The sequence below is a fragment of the Alligator mississippiensis genome, chromosome 12 (assembly GCF_030867095.1).
Source record: "Alligator mississippiensis isolate rAllMis1 chromosome 12, rAllMis1, whole genome shotgun sequence".
Taxonomy (NCBI): domain Eukaryota; kingdom Metazoa; phylum Chordata; order Crocodylia; family Alligatoridae; genus Alligator; species Alligator mississippiensis.
Genome location: NC_081835.1, coordinates 18,843,607 through 18,866,995, shown reverse-complemented (window position 1 = coordinate 18,866,995; position 23,389 = coordinate 18,843,607). Strand labels below are relative to the sequence as shown.

Here is a 23,389-nt window from a genome sequence, read left to right as displayed (position 1 = left end):
CCCAGCTAGATCAGCCCAGCCAAGGTTTTGTCTACCTGGGTCTTAAAAACCTCCAAGGATGGAGATTCCACAATCTCTCCGGGTAACCTGCTCCTATGCTTTATTAGGCTAGAAACCAAATCCCATTCCTGTTCTAGTTGATGAGAATTTTTGCCTGTTCACTGGGAAAGGATTGACTGAAGTTTGTTCACAGCTTTGTGGGGAAAGACTACTAGCCCCTGGCTCTTGGGATGGTACATGGACCTATGTTGAAACCAGAAGACAACATTTAACCTATATGAAATGCAGGCAACTAAAGCCATAACTTGAATATGAAGGAACAGCTTGTGGTGGAGAGTATCCCTCCCAGCATGCTATGCACTTTGGCTGCTTGGGTCCCAACAGAGCATGGGGAATCTTGGCATCTTCATGTTGGGCTTGGCAGGTAGCCAAAGTGGCCATACTCAAAATGGCAGCAGCCACACTGAAAACTTCCAAGAGATGTATCTAGCCCACTGCCACTGCTAATGGGGTATGTCCAATAATGGAGCCCTATCAGGCTCCAACCTTCTTCTTTGGGCACGTCCACCGGCTCATAGGTGATCTCACTTCCATGCGTCTACCAAACCCCTATGGGAAGGTGGACTAGGAAAAGGCACTTGTCCACTCCCTCCAACCAATACCCTCCATCTCAAGAGAAAATGTGTCTTTAACCCTTTCCTCATGTGCTCACCATGTTCTTCATCTTGGGCAGGCGTCTCTGCCAGCAGTTGTAGATGAGCCCAAGGATGATGATGATGGCGCAGATGGAGCCAATGATGACCAGCACCACAAACAATTTCCCATAGTCACTGCGGGGCTGGCTGGGGCGTGACTGGCAGCTTGTGGTGGTCGTGTAGTTCTGGATGCCAATCTGAGAGTAACCAAGAAGAAAGGCATGATAGACTGCTTGAGGGTAAAGGAAGTCCCAGTCACTGCTCATTGCACAGGCTCCCCCAACACAAGCTCACAGCCACTAACAAGCACAAAAGCTAGACTGGGGAAGTGGGATGTGCTGTGGGATTGAACCTGATAACAAATGTGTCACACAGTTGGGAGGCAGAAAGCACACAGCTCAATTTAATAGGGTCTATAGATCTTTGGCAAAACCCTGATCTATTTCTGCTATGGACTGAGAGTGGGTAGAGGTCCTCTTGGATTGCCAGCAAACAAGGAGTCACCTCCCTGCTCAGGGCTCATGCAGGTATGTGAGGTGGGGTAGCAAGTCAATGGTTTGGAGCCCAGGATATGCTCTAGAAACAGCTACCCGATAGGTAGAGAAAGGGAAGTCAGGCAGGCAGCACAGAAACATAGCATGGGAGTCAGGAGCTATATGTTTAAGTAATAATGTGCAGACTCTTTTACTCTAGCCTAGAGTCACAAAGGGACAGGAGTAAAGACTGGGGTACCGGTGTTTCCTGAAGAAACCCTGGTATCCTGTTCCTACCTGAGCTGACCTACTTTTGCCAGCTTACACTTGGGCTCTGGATATTCCAGAGGCCAACAGGACACACAGAGCATTCATAAGAAATGATCTGTGGTACAAAGCTCTAATTCAATCCACAACTCTACTAGCTGGCAAGTAAGTCTCCACTTGTTACAGGGAGAACCCAGGGATAGAAAGGGCAACAGCTTTGGCCATAGTTACCTGGTGAGTCAGGGTCAGAGGGAAGCTAAGAATGGGGGGTTTTCCAATCCCCTGTCCTCTCCCCTGGACTATGAGAAGGACTGCCAAAATTTAAACAAAACCCTTGCTTGCTAGAAACTGGACATCAGCAAACACCACTGAACATTGCTGACTGCTCACAGTGACTGGGCAGATTTCAGAAAGGCTATGTATCAACTGAGTAGTAAGTATGAAGCGTGTAAGAAAATATCCTCCCTCTTCCATCCAAGCTTATGATAGCACAAGGTCAATGTGATGAACAGTCTCTTTCATTATTGATAGGGCTGGAGAGTGAATTCCAGGTGGTGAGGCTGCTGGGGTAGAATAGGCCTCATTGTCAGATCCTTGCAGGTAGCTTTAGCTTTCTATAACCAACAACGGTCAAACTGTGAACCAATACAAATGCTTCTCTTGGGTTTTCCATGGAAAGGCTGGTTCAGGTTGCTGGCACTTTAGCTGCATGATTTCAGCAATGCCCCTAGACAGGCTCTTAGCACTTTCACTGGTGTAAGCCAATCAATACCTCACTGAGCGCTTAATTTGCTTTGTCTGGCTGCACCAATTTGTTAAGTCAAAGGCATGCATCTACCAGCACACTCTGGGCCCAATCCGGTGGTCACTTACACTGGCATAAAACAGAAGTAACTCCACTAAAGTCACCAGAGTTACATCCACTTATGGGAGAACAGAATTGGGCCCCTTCTGTCTTCCAGTCCAATGGGGCAAGGGAATGATCTATCCTGTGCTCTTTTCTTCCCTGCTTCAGCCTTCATCCAAACTACCTAGGGTCTCTGGGGAATGAGAGTTTGACGAGTAAGTGAGGTTGGCAGTGGCATTCTAATACCACCACCAAGTCAGCAGAACAGTGCCTGCCAGCCCAGGGAATCCAACAACAGGAAAAAAGAGAAACCACACATATGCTGACAGTTGCACGCACGCACACACACACACACACACGTGAATGCATGTATGCGTGGGTGCACACATGCATGCACACACACACACACACACACACACACACACACACAGAGATTTTCCCTATATAATGAAAGCAATCAGAATCTAGCTCTGAAGGACATCCCCCCCAATGCGGTCACCTCACCCAAGCTGTTCAGCAGAGACTGTGACAACTGGCAACAGGACAAGGAGAGCTCTAGGCTGGAGGCACACTGAGTTAGGCTTACCTTGCCAGAAAGATCCCACAGGTATAATTTACAGAGACCCACACTGGCATGCTGGGAAGGAATTCATCCCTGTGGGATCCCCAGGATGTAAAGAACAACTTTAAAATAGTGCTCCCAGAAGGAGTGGATGACCCCTAAATCAGCTACTCTTAATGGGAACTGACATTTGATGACTCTGCTGTTCCCAGGGCAGGAGGAGGGTGTTCCACCAAATTGCCAAGTCATCAGATGGCTTGTGCTGGGTTCCCAGTTAAGAGAAGCATGGTCCCAGTTTTCTCAGGGTCTGTTTTAATCACTTCTCCTGCTTTTCCAAATGTTGCCAGATGAGGTCTTACCTCAGCTAAACTCCTCTTCACATCTCCCAGAGCTGTGAGAATGTCTTTTGTAGGAATGACACCTGGTGGAAAAAGAACTGGACATGAGGGAATGAAGAGGTCAGCAGCACTGCCTGCTCTGCTCTAGCTCACTTGTTCAGACAGGGCACATGGGTGTCACATAGGAATGACAGGGTGGGATGAGAGAAGGAAAGGGGCATTTTATAAGGCAAAACCTAAGAGTGAATCTAGATGAAAATGAGGACTGGCTAGAATCCAGGAATCATGGTGGCAACTGCTGTGCTACCAGCTCTGACCACTCATTTCAGCCCAGAGCTGCAGCACTCCCAGCTGTCCCCGAGTCCTTGCAAAGCTTTGCTGACAGTGCTGTCCTGACCTGCAGCATCCTTAAGTACATGTGTTGTGCTGTGTAGAACCCTCTTGCAAAACAGCCTGCCAGGCATGATGCATACTGCAATGCCTTTTCCATGCTAGGGAGAGACACTCACCAGCACTGAGCAGCGCCCTTCTCTTCATTTCCTCATGTGGATGCTCTCAAGTCAGGAAAAAGCATGACTGGGCAGGTAGAAGTCAAGGGGCCCTGTTCCCCGACCATAACTAGCCCAGAAGCAAAGAAGGACCCTAAGGAGAACCACATTTTTCAGAGCATAACACACTTCAGCCCTGGAAGTTTCCTGACTAGGCACTGAACTCCAGCTCAAGAGCTGCCCAGCCTGGCTGAGCTGCAGAGCTCAGCTTCTCATCTCCAGAAGGCTCCCTCCAACACAGAAAAAGATTGCATTATGATCCCATGTGCTTACCAGACCCTGTTAGTTCATAGAGGGCATGATCCAAGGTGTTGAGACATGCGCTGATTTAAACCACCAACACAGAAAATACCATTCATCACCACTCCCCAGGGATGGGGGTATATTTTGTAATGTTTGTGGGGTACAGTGCAAGTCAGGAATAGCAAGAGAGTAGGACCTTTATGCCCTAAACAAGCAGCTCCCAGTGGATAAGAGCACACACTGAGCAAGCCAACCCAGTCTGGTGTTCAGCATGTGTACCATGGCTCCGGTGACTCTAGCAGCAGGGGAGACAGCAATAAGCAGACAGCAGGGGAAGGAGGGAAAAAGCAGGGGGGGAATGCCTGTCAAGTGTGTAGAAGTCTATCAAGGGAGTGTGTGAAGCAGAAGGCATGGAGGAGGGAAGGGAGGAAAGAGGAGGAGAGCAGGGCAAGAGAGAGAGAGAGAGAGAGAGAGAGAGAGAGAGAGAGAGAGAGAGAGAGAGAGAGAGAGAGAGAGAGAGAGAGAGACTGTGAAGGGCAGGAGGAGAAGCTGGGATTTCCCATGACTGTCAAACCAGCTGCACGGAAGCCCAGAGGAGTGGCATGGGGTGAGGAGGAGGCATGCACAAACACACTAGGGATAGCTAATGTGGAGACCACTGTACTGTACCCTAGGAGGGACTGTTGTGCCATTGGAAGTGGGAGAAAGATTGAGACCAAATAGAGCAGGAAAGGCTCCTTCCAGCATTACTAAGGTTCTCCGTTGAAAAACATGCTCTCCCCCCAACCTCCCTCAACTCTTCTTGCTCAGCACTTACCCTGCTCCCCTGCCAAGGTCATTAGCAGGTGCTTGTCATTCTCATTGGGTTTGCTCAGAGAGATCAGCCATTGGCCCTGCAGTCCATCTGTCTGCCTGGAGAAGGCATCTTCAACCAGAGCCAGCAACTGTGGACCCCTCTCCAGCCGGAACTCCTCCTGCAGAGAGGGACATGAGAGCTGCTTCTCCCAGAAAAAGAGGAGCCAAGGGTACTGGACATACTAGATCCATAGAAGCAAATGCAGGATAGAACAGACAGTCTAGGGGTGAGTGGGCAGGACAGCAGCCCTGGATGCTGACTTAGGGGGACCAAAGCTGGCAGCTACCACCCTTGCCAGCCCAGCCACTGCTGCCACCACCTGGAGCACAAACCTTCCCAGTTACATCTCTGGGGACTGAATGGGACCTTTGATGGGATGATTTGGGGCATGCAGGTTCAAATCCCACAGCACATCCCACTTTCCCAGTCTAGCTTTTTTACTGGGGAAAGGACCCTAGGGGGTTCACATGCTAGTTTAACTCTGTCAATGCAGTGAATCTGGCACTCCCCAAAGCAAGTACCTTGTGCTCTGTGTGTGTGGCGAGGGGTCCAACATGACTTTTACAGCCTCAGCCCCACAGAGGCCCCTTTATGGCCTCATCCACCCAATCCTCACTCCGTGTTTTCCTTTGCAGCACCCTTCACCCGCAGCTGGGGAGCACCTCCTCCCTGCCGTGGGGTTGGGACCCTAGAATTACTTCCCTGAGCACAACTGTTTTCTCAGCTTGCAGTAAAAAAATAACTTCAGGAGCAGGAAGAAGGTGCTTAAATTGAAGGAAAGACCTTGCCTCTCCCAGCGCCCAGGGCTGGTTGGGGACCCAGCTTAGCCTGACACGTTCCATCCCTTGGAGGCTCCTTTTCCACTTTCCCACTCTTGTGTTTCTATTCCTGTCTGTGGTTGCCATGCCAACCCAAAGGCCACACGGATGATTAATAAATGCTAGCGCTCCTGGTTGCCATGGCAATCCCAAGCGCTCAGGGCAGGCATAGGTCTGAGCAGTGAATGGTCTAATTGGAAAAGACACGGACGACTCGGGCCTGAATCACAAGGGTCTGTCAGTGCCTTGTCTCATCAGGTTATGGATTCTGGCTGAGGGAGCATATGCAGCAAGGCAGGCAGCCAGGAGAGGCATGGGGAGAAGGTCCTGGTGGAGGCAGCTCCTCTGCTTTCTTTCTGGAGTCTCCCACCCAGAATCTGGGCCAGGCAGGCAACATGCTATGGCCGAGCCGCCAGTTCTCTGCATTGCAATGTAATGGACCAAACATCCGCTCTTGTTACACATCTCAGCAGGGATTTAAGAAGCTGGGGCTGAAGGGCAGGCATCATAAATGAGCCTGAGGAAAGAAGCTGGGCTGCAGCTCTGCAGAAGAGGACCTGGGAGTTACCGTGGACAATAAGCTGAATATGAGCCAGCAGTGTCCCTTGCTGCCAAGAAGGCTAATGGCATCCTGAGCTGCATTAGTCGGAGTGTTGCCAGCAGGTCAAGGGAAGTGATTATTCCCCTCTATTCATTACTGATGAGGCCACATCTGGAGTGCTGTGTCCAGTTTTGGGCCCCCCACTACTGAAAGGATGTGGACAAATTGGAGAGAGTCCAGCGGAGGGCGACAAAAATGGTGATAGGCCTGAGGGACATGACTTCTGAGGAAAGACTGGGGAAGCTGGGCTTATTTCATCTAGAGAAGAGGAGACTGAGAGGGGACTTAATAGCAGCCTTCGACTACCTGAAGCGGGGTTCAAAAGAGGATGGAGCTGGACTGTTGTCAGCGGTGACAGATGACAGAACAAGGAGCAATGGTCTCAAGTTGCAGCAAGGGAAGTTTAGGTTAGATATTAGGAAGAATTTTCTCACTAGGAGGGTGGTAAAACACTGGAACAGGTTACCCAGAGGGGCTGTGGAAGCTCCATCTTTGGAGGTTTTCAAAACCCAGCTAGACAAAGTTTTGGCTGGGATGATCTAGTTAGGGATGGTCTTGCTCTGAGCAGGGGGTTGGACTAGATGTGACCTCCTGAGGTTCCTTCCAGCCCTGACTTTCTATGATTCTAAGAAAGATGGAGATGGAATAGTTCAATTAATGGAGGCAGCTTAAATAGATGGCATTGGTGCCCTTCCACCTTGGCTGGAAAGACTCATGGCCACAACACTGCTGTAACATGGGGCAAGGACAGGTCTCGGTGCTGGAGTGGACTCGGGTTCAAAAGACTGGTGAATGAAGGCAGAGCAATGAATGGGCATGTTCTGCTGTAGGGCCAAATCCTGCAGACTTTACTCGGACAGATGTCCCATAGATGCCAATGAGAATTTTGCCACAAGAGAGGCTGTTGTGTTGGCTCAGTTTACAGCCCAGCAGGAAATTAAATAGACTGCCTACCCTAGACTTATCATATAGAGCTTGGTCAATGTGGGTGCTAGAGGCAAAGAGTCCACAGCCCAAGCCTTCAAGATGCTGAGGTCCTTCATCTCCCACTGACCTCAGAGGAACTTTGGGTCACTCATCACCTCACAAGAGCCAGCCTTTCAAATGATTAGAGATATTTGCAAGGGTTTTATCCCTAGTAAATTATTTTAAATAATCTCCCTCCCACTCCCATTCCCAACACTTAAAATATAAACACTCCCTTGCAGCATTGGAAAGCTAAACATCACAACCGTAGAGTATGGGAGTCAGAAAGCAAAACTGAAAGAGTTGGGGGAAGTCAGCCTGTCTAATTCCACTGTCTAGATTGCCTGAATTTCAACAGACAGCAAGCAAACTGCTTCAACTGCAGCGTGGAGGTAGGATGGGGGAGAAGGGTCTGATTTCAGTTTCAATCATATTAAGTGATAACAGAACGCAGGGGGGGGAAGCCATGCTCGTGTTAAATATTTATGTTGACATGTGTCTCCTTGAATAAGAAAGAGAACAGCGTACATCACTTGTTGGGAAATATTTGCTTTGAAACATGAAATCAAGTAGAAAAACAGTTTGAGTCTTGTCTTCCCCAGGGCAGCATCTGTGTTTGGGAGGGGAGTAGCCAAGGACTTGACAGCAAGGCACAGCTTCAATTAAGGGGGTTTGCAATTTTTGATTTTCACTTCTTAGCTCCATTCCAGTGGTTAAAATAAAGCGTTTGCAAAAATCCAGGGAGGGGAGTTACCATATACCGTTCAATTAACAAGCATCTGTGTTTTGCACTGATACCTGAGGAAATTTGATGGTGGCCATGGTGGATGGGAAATCATCACACATCAAACTGTAAATGTGTGTTCCAAAAAAAGGCACTTAAAACACTATGAAAGAAGCTAGCAGTCAGGAGGCTTAAAAGAAATGGGAGGCCTTCTATCCCTTTAGGAAGTCAATGCCAGTCACTCTATACAGTTATTGTTTCCAACAAGTCCCTAAGCGTTCCGATTCTCTTTCTAAGAAGACACCAATATACATAGGCCAGTGCTCAAGACAACAGAAGCAAGCTAAGTTCTTAGTCTAGCATGGGGACCCTAACATTGCAAAACACAAAAAGGGAACAATATGTCACCAGCAAGCCATTTAAACTTCCAAAACAATAAGACATTAAAAAATATTTAGAAAATGATGACACCTGGAGACTTGGTCCTGCTTACAGTAAGCTGTTAAGGGCATGAATAAAAGGCCCATAAGAGCTCTGTAAAGTGACTGGGATCTATTAATAGGGATATACATGGAGCTTTGGGCTCATCAATTAACTGCAGCTTTATGGGACTGATGCGCAAGTATTGGATTAGCAGACCGTGTCTGGTTAACTGCAGAACCTGATAACAAATAAGATAACTGAGTAGGAAGGAAAGGCACTTAAGGAAGATTTAAGGGGCAGCTGGTTGGCACTTTGAACCATTCACTCTGGAAACAGGTCTTTATTTCTCTGAACTCTCAGAAAGATGTGGGCGTAGATAATCATACCTCAAAGCAGGAGGAGAGGAAAACAAAACAGGCCTTGAAATCAAGCTCTTATCCTGCTATAATCCCATGTTAGCAGGGAAAGGACAGTTTGGACATGCCATTCTCTAGATCAGATTGGGAATAAAGGTCCCTTCTCCCGGCCGGTGGCCATCCAGGTAAAAATTCCAAGCCTGGTGTTACTTTTCCACAAGGGAAACCGATTCTGATCTCCCAGGCTGTACTGGAGTTATTGTGAAACTAAGAATAGTTGCAATGTTTGCCTTCACAGTTACTGTGCTGTCAGCAAAAACACAAGGCCTGGCACAGCCTGGGATGCTGAAAGTATAGAATATGAACACGAGTGAAGTATAACTACCAATTTGAGCACTGGTCTGGTAGCCAGCAACTTTTTGGTCTCCATCCAGTGATGACACAGCCTCATTCTAAGCTATGAGCAAAACACATTCTCTACCAATAACTTCCCCCCTCTGTAAAATAGGAATAAATTTAGCCTCCCTCTCATGGGGGATGTGAGGATAAGTATTTGTAAAATGTTTTGAAGATGAAAAAGTTCTGACACCAAGCTTTATCTTTCCGGCTGGATGGTCCTATAGCTAAAAGCACAAGTGTAGGAGCCTGGGGATCTAAGTCCTAGTCCTAGTTTTGCCACTGACTGGCTGCCAGACCATTGGCCTGCCAGTTCTCCTGCCTGACCTTCAATTTCTTCAGCTGTAAAACCTAGCCGATATTTATTAACATCAGGAAGCTGGGGAGAGGCTTGACACAAAGAAAGAATGAACGGGATGGATGTTCATTTTCATAAATGTTACACCAACTAGCACTGCAGTGAACATCCACAAATCATGACAACTGAAGTGTGGTAGTGCTAGAGTGATGTTGTAGCCATGAATTCCATGTTCTAGGAAATACTAGGGTGAGAGACAAGGATTTTTTGTAGGTGACATCTTGTGTGGGACCAACTGCACGACTGGGATAGATTTAGGTAAGCCTGACTCAGCCCTGAAGAAGAATGCACTGCATTTGAAAGCTTGTCTAAATCTATTCCAACCATGCAGTTGATCCAATAAGAGATATCACATACAAAATCATTGGTTCTCATGAAACAAATGAAAGTTAGCCAAAAGCCAGATATCTAATTTCCCCAATGGTTATACACAAACCATTTTAAAAGGATGGTATTGCTCTTCTGTTCAGCCAATAATGAGAGAAACTAACTAAAAAGGCCTTTATAAATACTATGAACTGGATAAAATGCATTTATTCATTTCTGCAATACCTAGTGTTTATTGCCTGGGGTCTATCTACCAGGAACTGGAATTATTAAAAATGATTTTGACTGTCTCTCTGAATTTCTGAGAAGTACTTTGAGACTCTTCTATGTAAATCGTGATAGGTCTTTCCTAGGTACAATTACCTGAGAAGGGTGGTCTCAAAATTGAAACGCCTATGCTCCTTACATCAGTTTCAGGCTGAGGTATGAGGTCAGGTGAAGCATTTCTGGTTTTATGCCTTGTAGATATATGTGAGGGTTTGAAGTGGCAATGCTGGGCACTCTTTGGGTAAATGCCTACCTGTGTACACAAGAGATTGGTCCAGAGGCCTTTACAGTCTTCTTTGCCTATGAAGCACTTGTAAAGGGCATCCAGAAAAAATTAGCAAGCATCCTTTTAGAAACTCATTTGGAGATCTGTGACAAAGACTTTCTGGGTTGAAAAATTCAGTTTCTAAGTCCTACCTCTACTATCTTACCTGTTAAACACCAGAAAGGGAAGAGAGATGCACACAATATACAAGAACTGCAGTTTCACAACCGCAGCAATCACTGCACTATCTACTTGTGCCAGCCCTGGAAAACATCCTACCCCTCCTGGAATCCGTCACTCTAACAAACCTTTTGCTGGCCTCTGCAATAGTGACAGCTCAGCATTAGTATCTGACACTGTAAGTCCCCTTTCCTCTCATTCTAGTATGGTCGCTTGTGTCTGACTTACACAGTCGATGTTATCCGACATGTTCAGGATGATGTAGTTTTTCCCTGCCAGGTTACTCCAGTCCTTGCAGATCACCTAGAAAGACAAAGCACATATACAGCTGGGTTTGGAAAGAAAATGCATCTCCCTGCTGCAAGCACAAAAGCAGATTGAGAGAAGGAAGAGAGGCTGTGCTCTATGCCAGGCAGGTATCTGAATCCTTGGAGAAACATATATGTGTTCCCATATCCTGTTTCTGGAGGGGATTCAATGCCTCTCGCCAGACTGGAATAGACACACACAGAAAAGGCATTTCCTTTTTATCTGAGTGGTAGTAGACTGCAGTCCTCTGTGAATCCACAGAGCAGGGACAGGGCACCGCCATGTCCATGTGCCCCAGTCCTGCCAGACTGGAGCTCTCTCATGAAGCATTCACTCCTCTGTGGCTTTACTGAGGCTGACAACAGGCACAGGGTAGGGCAATTAGGGCTAATTGCAAGTGATGGGAGATGGACACCTATCTCCTTTATTACCTTGTGAACAGAGCTAAACACTCAAATGACTTAACCACTTATCTCTTTTTTGGTAACTAGACTCATTCTGTGGGTGGCCTGCACATTATCATAACAGAAACCCTAACCAGCAGCCTCACGGTCTTCACATAGCTGCTTGAATCCAGGTCTTCCACAGGTCATGCTAGAGCTCTAACCACTGGACCATCCTGCCTCAGCCACAGGCATGTCTATGTACAGCCCCCTGCCCCTCCCACCCCACTAAGAGCCCTTCTGAGAAGCCTCCCAGCAGAAATCTGCACACACAGCCCTTTCACAAGCCTTGCACCTGGCCAGGCAAATGGAGGCAGCAAAGATTAACTCCATCGTCCCCATTCACCTCAGAGGTGCTTGGACTACTCGCATGCCCAGCAAAACAGCCTGAAAGGTAAAAATGGGCTCACAAGGAGCTTTTGCTGCCCAAAGGCCAGGATAAGCATAGGCAGTCCTCAGAAACAGAAAACCCCTGTTCATGGGTTTCTTGGTGACTCCTCAGCACCTGAGGTCTGGTCTACATTATGGAGTTTTGCCAAATGAACTTGCATCTACACTCAAAGCTGCTCCTTTTGCTAGCATGGTAACCACACTTCACTGACAGAAAGGCAGCTGCTGCTGCCACACATGACCAACCTGGCAGCTGGCAGGTGTGGACATGCACGTCCCTTCTGCCAGTCTCTTCAGAAGCTGGTGATTTCCGAGGGTGCACTTCACGCCCTGCCAGCACAGCGGCTTAGTGGAGTCGGGAGGTGTGAACAAGCTGCTGTCTACCAACAGGCTACTGCTGGCAGGTTAGCCTAGTACGCACTAGGCCTGAGAGGGTTCTGGCACTCAGAGATGTAGTGTAACACCACCTGCAAGAGCACTGGGTTTACAGGGACTATGTATGTGTAAATGCAGACAAATTCAGCTGCCAAAGCTTCAGCTCTGCCAGCACAACGCTGCAGTGCATTGCAGCGAGGAGGCACCCCCCCCCCCCCGGATATGGCACAAAGGAAGGAAAATGTCCCTTGCAACATTTTTGGAGGGTTGCTTGAGGAAGGGGTGGGGAAGGAGAAATCCCCAGCGACTATTTCCATCAGCTGCATTTTGGGGCAGCTGAAAGCAAGGACAGGCAAGGATGATGGGTTAGTAACCAGGCACCTTCATGTGGAGCCCACCCTCTACCCCACAGCGTGGTACCTGAGGGGAATTCCAGGGCATCTCTGTTGGCATCACAGCTGCAGGGCTGTCCTCAGTCTGTGGTGCAAAGCTGTCCTCCATCACTGGTGTAGTCGCCAGCTGGGTGCTGTTCGGGGCAGGGGTTGGGGCCGAGCTGTCAGCACTGTCCCAGGGAGCGGAGGAGGAGCTGAGGTTCCAGGAGCCAGGTGGACTCTCAGATACAGTCTTGGTATTTGGGGAACCACCTCCAGGAGATGCTGTTATCTCAGCAGCCTCCTCGGTTTGCTCCATTCCAGTCAGCATGGTGGGCTGCGTGAGCTCTCCTCCAGCCTCTGTTGTGGGATTTCCCAGCTCGGCTGTTGCTGTGCTCTCTGTGAGCTCCATGCCTGCTCCCATCACCCCTGTATTTCTAGAAGTCATCTCAAAAGGGTCTTCTGAGACTGCCTGGGATCCTGCAGTGGTGGTAGACAAGAGGGAGGACACAGGCAGCAGACTTGGGCCCATGCTGCTCCCTAGGTCAAAGCCTGAAGAGGTGTGCTCAGGAGCAGAGTCCTCCTCCGGCCTTTCTATTGTTCCCTTTGTCACAACCCCCAGCCTGCTGGAGGCTGTGGAAAATAGGAGGGACAACAAGGAGTCCTCCTGGCCAGCTACTTCTGAAGACATGACCTTTGGCCAGTCGGTCTTGCTACTCTCTGGCCCTCCCTTTGAGTGATTTATGGGAAGCAGCCCCTCCTCTTCCTCTAGGGTGCTGGAGAAAGCCACGTGTGGGTCAGGCTCAACCGAATCCGACGACACGTGCAGGGTTGCCGTTTCCCAGCTGTTCTTCACCTGTGTCCCATTCTCTCTCAGCAGGGACTTCTGAGAGGCCACCTGAAAGCTGTAGTCTAAAACAGACACCAGAGACGCCCTGTTAGGAATCTGTCACAAGCAATTGTGGAGCCCTAGAAGACTAGGGGAGAGGCCTGTAGCTCCCTCCTCATGTTTCTCTCCTCTTAGCAGCACAGATTGCTGGGGATTTAAAAGTGTGGGCTGTTGGTCACAAAAATATATGAGAGAGCGCTAGGTCCATTCAATAGCATGAAGTCTGTTTGAGAGAGATGCACCTGAATGGCAGATAGAGGGAGGGCCACAGCATGTACTTTCTGCCCTGGGTCCACCTAATTCCCCCCAGCTCTTTCTCTACCAGGCTTCTCCAATGAACCTACCGACCAGGGGCACAAAATTAGTGCTAGCTCTGATGGCAGTGTTTCGCGGGTGTGTTGAAGGCACCAGGAACCTGGCTGAGATCCAGAGATTTATTTCATACAGGGCTTGGACAGATACCAAGCTGCAACACATATTCACCCACTACCAAACTTGGGGGAAAATGAGTAAAAATCCTGTTCTCATGAGCATCTCCACTGAAAGCCAAATGGACTTGGCTATCATGGAGGGCAAAATATGGGCTGCAAAGCCCCTCAGAGTATAGCTGTCACCTCACAAACGTTTCCTAGTTTACCAAACTTCCAGGGCATTGGGAAAAGGAGGTAACTGAAGGGAATAACAGTGAGAAACAGGGGCTATGTGAAGTCCGTACATCTGCACCCCAAGACCTAGAAACCACTGCAGAGTGGCTGATCTGCAAAAGCTGGAGTGTGTGGTGTTTTGGGAAGAAACCCGCAGCCTGGGAAATGTAAAAGAGAAGAGGTGCCAAATATCACAGCAGTGAAGTCAAATCAGCTCAGGGCTCCTCTTCCAACCCCCATGAGAAACTCTGAGATGTCCCAGGCAAACACAGCATCTGTAAGATCAACTCCCAATTGCTGCCAGGCATCTGACTCCAGACCCATATTCATCCCCAGATGAATCAGTCTCTCTGTCTTGCTCAGAAGGCTGCTCCTATTAGTGCTGCCATATGAATTAAGCCCTTCTCCTCACACTAAGCAACAGAAAGGGGTCTCCCACACCTAGAAATGAATATGCTGCCCCCCCACCCATGGCCTATCTCCAGGTTCTGGCTGTTATTAATGAATATAGAAGCCATCATCTGTCATCCCCAAGGCCTTGTCTCGTTGCCTGACTGCCAGAGTGGACGCTTCATCAAGCACAGCAGGAGGCGGCTGTCTGGATGCCTTATAGCCTGTGTGTCTGTGAGAGGAGCCTCCGAATGACACTTCCTGCACTCGTGGCTGCTGGATCGGGTGCTTTGCTGGGGGCTGGGAAGAGTGTTACCCCTGAGAGCTGCTATCATCTTGGATACTCCACAGCTCTCAAATGATGCCTCTGCAACCCACCTATTCTTGTCCCCCCCGTTTCCTCCCACAGCAAGAAGTCAGTCAATCTTTCCTGCCCTCATGGTAACAACAAAGGTGTCCTGGATAAATTCCCTAGTAGCTGGCAAGTGACTTCTTTCAGTCTCTCTCATCATTAGCTGTACATTAGAAATCAGGCACAGCTGCCTCTTTTTTCTCCCAGAGGCTGCTTTCTATGCTCACAGTGTGTCTACTCCTGCAGCTTACCATAAATGTAAACCTACAGTTTTCATAACGGCCTGTGATGTGGGCTCACTTGGGGTCTCTCCCATCTCCGCCCCCCCACCCAGGGTCTTATCAAGAGCCCTACAGCTGGCCTCAGTGGACAGATTGCCTGACAGTCTGAAGTGCACATGGCACACCTCCATGCTGCCAGCAACTCTCTACACCAGAGACAGTGCATTGAGTCATTGAAATGGACTGATGTGCAGCTCAGCTCAAGAGCGCCAAAGCTGGAAGGAGATAAAGGCTATCTGATGAGCTCTCCTCTTTGGCAAAGCAGGGAGGGTTTGCTAGGATCCAAGACGGCTGCAAGAGCAGTGAGTGACCACACAAGCCACGAGATGCTCTTCTACACCTGCAGTCTGGCCTCAGCGTTTCCAAGCACTCTCCTCTGAAGCCAATCCATCTGCAGCCATCCTTTCTTGTTTGCTGTTACACAGCAGCTGTCCCACTAGCCAGATGCTGCTTAAATGGCAGGACCTGGCACAGATCAAAGGACTGCAAATGCAAAGGCAAGGCAGATGCCAAATCAAGGGTACTGACAAGTGGTGAAAGTTTAATGCACTTTCCTGGCCTCTCTCAGAGGCATTTGTACTTTGTGCCTTTGCTCCACTGCAAACTGCAGAAATCCTGCCTGCCCTGGCGCACTATGGGAGAGGAAGGTTGGCCTCTCCCTGAAAACTGAGGCATTGGCCACTGTCAGATCCTGGTCTACCAGGAGCAAGGATCAGCTGCTCAACTGGCCTGCACAGAGACACTCAAGCCTCTATCCAGCTTCTCTGCACCCCTCCCCAGGCTTCCCCACTTGTGGCTCCCGGCCAGAGAGAAAGAGAGAGGTGAAAAGCAGCAGCAGAGGGAAGATGGGGCACAGCAGAAAGGCCGGCAGATGCCCAGGGGCAGAAAAGAAGCAAGAACCCTAAGCAGCTAAAACTCCTCTTGGCACCTCCCCCTCCCTTTCAAGGCTTGTTACTGGCCTTTCCGAAAGGCATTAAAGCACTAGGGATCAATCAGTTCCCAAAGGGTTAAAGCTCCATGTAATTCTCAGCTTCACTCGTCTTTTCAGAACCAGAAACACTAGGGATGAATCCTCAGGGAGGCTGATGGATTGCTGCCTCCCACCATGCCACCCAGATCAAAGCTCTCTGAGAACTGATCCGCTCCCTCCCAACAGGCTCCTGCTTTACTGGGCAGCATCCAACTGAAACCTGAGCTGCTCCTCTGGGGCAAGAAGTCAGTGAGATGGAAGCAGACTCAGGAGTCCTCACGCTCACTGCTAATCGATTTAACATTTCCACTTGCCACCAGCATCCCCACCTGCCTGCATGCTAAGCCCAGAGTCCCCTCCACACACGTGGGCGAGCAGGAACTCATGGAGCTCTGGAAATCCTGGAGAGGATTCTGTTCTGCCAGCTATTTTACAGGAGGGTCCACCCCACAATGCTAAGTTCAGATGCGTTTCGCTTTGAGGTTGCTGGTTTTGCTCTCTGCACAATTCAGGTCCCACTGAGGATTCAAACACCCACTGAGTTCTGAGACCTGGACGTTTGATGGATTGACCTCTCTACCCATCAAGACCTAGCCATTTGGGGTTCCTCACTTGAATCATCTCAGAGATTTGCCCGATTTGAAGGGTGTGTGGCTGGCCAGCCCTTTCCAACCACCAGGTCTCTTCAAGGCATCTCCAGCTGAGCACCCTGAAATCTACTTGTTTTTTAGCCTGAGTCACAGAAGTCAGATGCAGAACCCGTAGGCGGCATCACGTCCATCTCCCTGGAATGCCCCCAACTGAGAGGCTGATCTCTTCAGTCTGTTCCCCAGGACTTTGTCCCAAACAATGGGGCTCCTGGCACTGCCCTCAGGAACTGCTACAGCCTCCAAGATCTCACTGTTGGCAAATATTTCCCGATACCCTCTTTTTGCTCAGCTTTACCCTCTCTCTCCTAGTCATCCTCCTCTCCCCTCCCCTTTAAACATGCTTTGTCTCTGAGCAATGATCCCTTCCACACATTTCCTAGACATTTACTAAGCATTACTTCCTGTATGTGGGAGGATGCATGTCAGTGCGACTCATCCCTTCAGCATTGCTAATTTCTTCCCTCACCCCACACTCATCAGCAGGCTCCCCACCTTTCAAACACAGCTCTGAATGTGTTGCCCTTTCCACCACCCTCCCCAAAAGCTGAAGCTTTACCCTGCCCTGACCCTGCCAGAGCCCTGCTGAGGTTCTTGTCACCCTGCACTGTGACTCAAGTTACTTGCACTCACGCCACAGCAGAGGTGCAGGGTATTATGTGAAGGAGTTGGGTATTAGGTAGCTGGCTGCAATGCCAGATTCATCAGGCTGGTTTATCAGCTCATCATATTTCAATAGGGAAGCAGAGACCTGTCTGGGGCCTAGAAGGCTGCAAGAGAGAGGGGAAGAGAAGAGGTCAGAAGGGAAGCAGGTGTCAGTGTCAACTGTACCCCCTTTGTTGCTAGTCTCCACTTGATCTATTGAGCTTCAGTGCTACGTGGGTGTCCTGTTCAAGTCAGTGACATGTCAGGACACAAACCTGGGATAAAACAGCCACATTCGGAGATGCATTCGGCTTGGTAGAATCAGAGAGAGAGGGAACTAGAAGGGACCTCCAGAGGCCATCTACTCCAACTCCCCATATTAGGCTGGATCATTCCTATCCAAACCATTCCACACAAATCTATTGTCTAACTTCTTACATAGTCAGTCACAGATACAACCACAAGACAAGTCCCTCAGCTTCCACAGTTTCCACTTTAGCAGGGGGACCAAAGGCAAAGTGTGTGCATGCTTAGACTGAAAGTTAAGGGACAGCAGAGGAACACAGAAACACGCACAGAACCCAAGAAGCTGGATGACGTCCAGCCAGCAAGGGACCAAAGCATCCTAGAGCACATGACAAAAAAAAAAAACACAGCACGGAGCAGTCAGTAATTCCACTTCGGAGGATGCTAACATCACTATCTAGGACCATCACCAGCTCTACCTAGAGGGGCCTACCTAACCTGGGTTGGGATCCTGCTGCCGCCTCAGTTTCCACTTTTTACGTAATGAAACAAATTCCACAGCCGGGGCTTTCCCACTCGCTGTCTGAGTTCAGATATCCGATTAATTAATCTCGGACTCAGAACCTCCATCCAAGCTTCTCAGCTGGTCAACGCCCTTAGCAGATAGCTCCAAGCCCCATCCCAGCAAAGACTTTCCTCCAGCAGGCTTACCTCCCCTGCTCCTGCTCACCGCTGGCCTTCATTCCCTAGATCTCTCAACCAGGGAGAGCACTTCTACAGAGCACACCTTACACAGCCCTCCTGGCTCCACCAAACCAACTTTTATATCTCCCAGGAAACTTGGTTCTGCCTCAAGTCACCCATGGATTCACTTCCTTCATCTGGGGAAGCAAGCTGCACTCAGCATCAGTAAAGTTATATCCTCACCCTTTAAAGAGTCAGCTTATCCTATAACATCCCACAAGAGAAACCTGCTCCCCCTGAAGCCAACAGCAATCAGAATTTGGCCCTTGGCCAAAGCACAATTCCCCAGCCAGAGCTTTGATGGGAGTTCATTCTCTTTTCCATTTCATTCACAATATTTCATTCCCATTGTTATGAAACTGCCACTTCCTTTAGCTTGAATTTGCCAGTCATGCTGCCCAAAATGAGCAAAGCTGCTCATAATAAAAGGTGGTCATTGTGTTATTTTTAAATATATATAACGTGTCTCTTACAGTCTGTATCTGATTAAACTGGAAGATCATATTAATCAATGACTGAATTAAAGGTATGTGAAAAGCACCATCATAAAGAGTAGTTACCTCCTGGGCTCCCTTCACCACAATGGTTTTTTCTGTCACACCATCCCTCCTAAAATAGTTCACTAACTTTATGAAGTGTAAGGACTGCTTTTCCCACCCCTTAAAATTCAGCTGCTGCTGGAGAAGTGTGTGATAGCTGCTGAACAACATACACCTACACTGGTCACTGTAAAGAGGAATCTTAGATCTGAAATTTCAGGGGATATTGAGGCTGAATAAGCTGGAAGGGAGACAGGAGGCTGGGCTTAACACCCCAACCTTGCAAAATGTGTTATTGGACCTTTAATAGTGAGGAGTGGCCTGCATCCTGGGTTTAAGACTTATCTGAACAAAACAGTCTCTAATTAAACAAAGGTCTCAAGGTAGCTGTGTGTTACCACAGGTCTACTCTTGAAGGCTAATTCAGATTAAATCTGAGCATGACGTGAACATACAATAACCTTTCCTGAATAAACCCATCTACTGACTCTCTTGTTTGAGAAGAAGGTCATCTTGTTCCTCTATAGCTTAATGTTATGAAAATGGATTACACTCAACTGGAATGAGCCATTCTTTTTCCAGAATAAGAGCATTCAAACATGGAATTAGTCAGAGATCGTCATTCTGGAATAGGTGTTTCAGAATAAATCCATGTCAATACTCTTTGCCCCCCGAGGAGGCTCAGACAGCAAGTGCTTCGTGTCCCCCAGCTGCAGGGAGAAAAAGTTTGCTTCGAGAAAGATCATTTCATGTGTTTACCTCCTAGTTTAATGTATGTTAACAAGCCGCATCCTGGGACCTAAGCCCAGGCAGGGGGCTGCCCAGCACTAAGCCTCTTATGAACAGTCTTTACTAGGTGCTTCGTTTCATTAATGCCTTGGCTGAAGATGGGATTAAAAACTGTACAACTGCTGCCAGTCTGGAGGAGGTGATTTCTGTGGGGTCGGAGGGGCAGGAAGGGCCAGGCCTGGCAAAAGGCAAGGAACTCATTCAGGACTCAGGAGATTCTTAATAAAGAAGTGGAAGGGGGGGAAAGACCTTAATTCACTGCCTTTGAATATAGCGTTTGGTCTCTTGCTGCTGTTACCTCAGCATACACTCTCTCTCTGAATTGCCTATGTTAATCAGGGAATAAATAGGAGATTAAGATTTGTTTTTCAAGTGCCACATGCTACTGTAATGAGCCATAGCCACATGCATACAGACCTGATGGCACTCAGCCAGGATCAAACCTGGGGCCTTGAACACACAAGCTTCCTACACCAGAGGAACCACTAAAACGAGCGGTTCCCGTGGCACAAAGCAAGTAGAGGGCTCTTATCCCTACAGGTGTTAGACACTAAGGGGAGACGGGGAATGTGTCCATTCCCATCTCACCACTGGATGGTACAGGAAAGGCACTAAGAACCACACGTTCAACCCTAGTAGTATTTCTCAATGTCCAGCCCATGGCCAGTGAGTTAATTCCCTAGCCCTGCTGCACATCAGTCTCTATGAGAAGGCCTTGCAATAGCAGCCAATTTTGGATAAAGCCAGATCCATGGCTTCCCTGAGCCAAGAGACTGGCTTGGCCCAGCTGAGTAGTGGGGTGCCACTTTTGGGACAAATGAAGGATTGCAGAAGCCTGCTTCTCCTACCACGGGAGAAGAATCAAGGGAAGGGCACTGGGGCCCATGCTGATCAGGTCTAAGAGGAAGGCATTGACACGTGATTCACGTGGACCTACCAGGGTTGGATCTGGGCCAGTGTAACCCAGCTGGACGCAGTGCAGTCAGAGAGGACAATGAGGTTACCTCAGTAAGGAAGCTGAAGCCTCTTTTACTTTGTAAATGTAGGCCCTGTTCTTCAGCCCAGTGACAGCTGCATCCAACTCTTGGTCTTTGTCTTGGACTTGAAGATTGTGTTTGTACTGGTCCCAAAGATGGTGACTTACAAAAGTACAAGGACCACTGAACTATCAGCTTTATAAGCCACATTATAAGGTTATAAACAACAGACCATCAGGAAAATGGAAGGTCAAACAGCCATCAAGCAAGCTGGTTTCAGAAAAGGCAGAGGAACAAGGAACCAAATCATCAACCTGTAGAACATTTTAAAAAAAATGTCAAGAACAGAAGTACCTTTTAAACATGTTTTGTTAATTATGTAAAAGCCTTTGATCATGAAATACCGTGGAAAGCATTCTGTAAAATGGGTTTACTTACATATAGCCTAGCACTGATAAGAAAGTTATAGGCTGACCACTCAACAAAGAAAACAGTGGGTTGAAAACACGATTGAATGTGGCTCATAGTTTTTGCTAAGGATATCTGCTAGCTTCTCAACTTTTCAACATATACACGCCCCTAATAATGAAAGAAGTACTATATACGAATTTGATGGAGAAAACAAGTTTGGAGGTCACATGGCCAACTTACAGTATGCAGATGATACTGTACTTATCCGTGGGAACATGGAAGAAGTAAGAATATTAATAAGTAAAGTGGAGAAGTCAGTGCCAAGAAATGTTTATTACTCAATACTTGGAAGACAAAGATTACGGTGGTTAACGATGAGCATGACCCAAATAACAACATAATTATCAATGGGAAAATTATTAAAAAGATGACAAATCTGAATATCTGGGATTTATGATAAATTTCAAAAGGAAGCAGTGAAGAAGACACAGCCAGAGAGTGACCATTGCATGTGAAGCCCTGCAGAACATAATCTGGAAAGACTGAGGGGTCTGCATAGACCTTAAACTGTGACATTTGAGGTTCACGACATTCTTGACTGAGACTTATGGTCTGGGCATTGAAGAGAAATGATGAGATCAGGATGGATGCTTTTGAGGTATGCTACTACTGAAGGCTGCTGAGGGTCTCTCTTACCAAGGAAAGAGAACAAAGGAATGGGCACTTCAGAAAAATCAGCTGCCCTCTTATTTTACAAAGTCACATTCTGAAAAGGAAACAACTATCCTTTGGACAGGCAGCACAACATGAGTCCTTGGAGAAGGTAATTACCAGTGATCAGAGGAAACATGACTGGAGAGCCGACAAAGTGCGTTTAACCTGGATAGATGATATCAAGTGCTGTGGTAGAAATGATCCAGTTTGGAAAGTGGGAATTATTGTGAATGGCATCTGTTAAACAAAACAGTCTCCTAAGAGCACTAGATTTGACAACAAAGGTGTTTTAGTGCCCACTTATGGCATGGGTGAGGGGAGGAGGAGAAGCTTTTGTTTAAAAATCCCAGATAGAATGAGACATATCCTGGTGGTATTAGGCAGGCACCCAATGAAGCCAATGGTGTGGCATAAAGGTCTTGACAGGAAGAGCATGTTATTCATGAGAGAGACAGAGCCAGAGATGGAGTTATGCTGACCAGCCCAAATAAGTACCATTAATACTTCCTATTGTACCAATGTGCACTCTCTAGATGCCACATTCTCCAGGAAAAACACAAAAAAATTAGGAATGTTTGTTAAGAGAAATGGGATGACTTTGTGTACCCTCTACCTGGAAAGCCACACAAAGGATGAACTGAGTCCAGATATACAGAGAAAGGAAGAGGAAGAAAAAGAAATAACTGACACAGCTAACAAATAACTAAACTTAGCCTATACCCAATAAGACTGATTTCAAGGCCTAAAATCTTTACACCTGATAATGACAGGAGCCAGTGCTATTTGTCCCATTGAAAAAAAGGAATCCTTCCTTTCTAACTGTCCTATTCTAGCTTGATGGACAGGTGTCAGACCCGTCCACACTGCAGAACTGAATACTACCCATGCCAGGGCTCAGCTCCCTGTAGTTTGGGGAGGAAATTCTATGTTTGGGGAAGTCAACATTTCTCTAGTAGACTGGTTATTTTAAAAAAAAAAAACCCCACAAAAAGCCTGTGGCAGCTGTTCAAAGCTGCACAGCAGGCTGCTATATGAGAAATCAAATAAATGCAATTTGTTATTTAGTTCTGCAATGTCTAACATGATAGCTCCATCACACGTGTGGCATGTATATCACATACTTATATCATGTGTCCATATATGTCATGCACAGGCCTTATGTGACAGGAGAAAGCTTCCCAATTCAGGAATGCTATTACTGTATCCTCTTTTTTTTTTTTCTTTTTTTGGTGGGGGGGTAAAAGGACACACTCTTGGTTTCTAATGGCATTTTAAATAGAAATGAGCTACCAAGCCATTAAATAATTTAAGAAGTTGTATTAAGTGAGGTTCTGTAATGCTACCAAAGGGCACGCTCCCGGTGACAGCAGTGGCCCTACTGTGGTAAGCTGATAAGGATGGGTGTGGGTAAAGGACAAGAGAAAGAAGGAGGGAAGCAGTCTGAGAGTACGTGTGCGTGCACATATGTATGTACAAGAGGGGGAGTATGTATGTGAGCTGTTCTTAAAAGTGTCAGGAGCTGTGTACATGTGATAAGGTTGTTTTTGGTTCTCTGTGCACTGCTGTTAATGTGTAAATATATGAGAGTCTTTGAATACAGGTATGCATGTATTGTTTTGAGAGGGGCATGAATCAGTGAAGGTGTGCGCTTAGAACGTATGTGAAAAGAAGGGCAAGGTGAATGAGAAAGAGATGAAGGTGATCCTTTCCTTGGCTCATGGAAATTCCCATGTTTTCAAGCATGACAACCATG

At 47.7% G+C, this 23,389-nt stretch overlaps 1 protein-coding gene across 2 annotated transcripts in view; it reads right to left on the bottom strand.

Annotated features, from left to right (window-relative positions):
- The window catches only part of PODXL2 (podocalyxin like 2), a 45,383-nt gene that overhangs the window by 4,893 nt on the left and 17,101 nt on the right, over positions 1–23,389 (bottom strand). The window contains exons 3-7 of one of the 2 annotated variants that reach the window (XM_014604423.3): positions 12,448–13,310; positions 10,739–10,813; positions 4,791–4,947; positions 3,204–3,265; positions 713–892 (exon numbers count right to left, since the gene is read on the bottom strand). In XM_014604423.3, coding sequence (XP_014459909.1) covers positions 713–892; positions 3,204–3,265; positions 4,791–4,947; positions 10,739–10,813; positions 12,448–13,310 — 1,337 coding nt within the window. The remainder of the gene's footprint in view (positions 1–712; positions 893–3,203; positions 3,266–4,790; positions 4,948–10,738; positions 10,814–12,447; positions 13,311–23,389) is intronic. The other variant, XM_019499776.2, reaches the window with a different exon arrangement.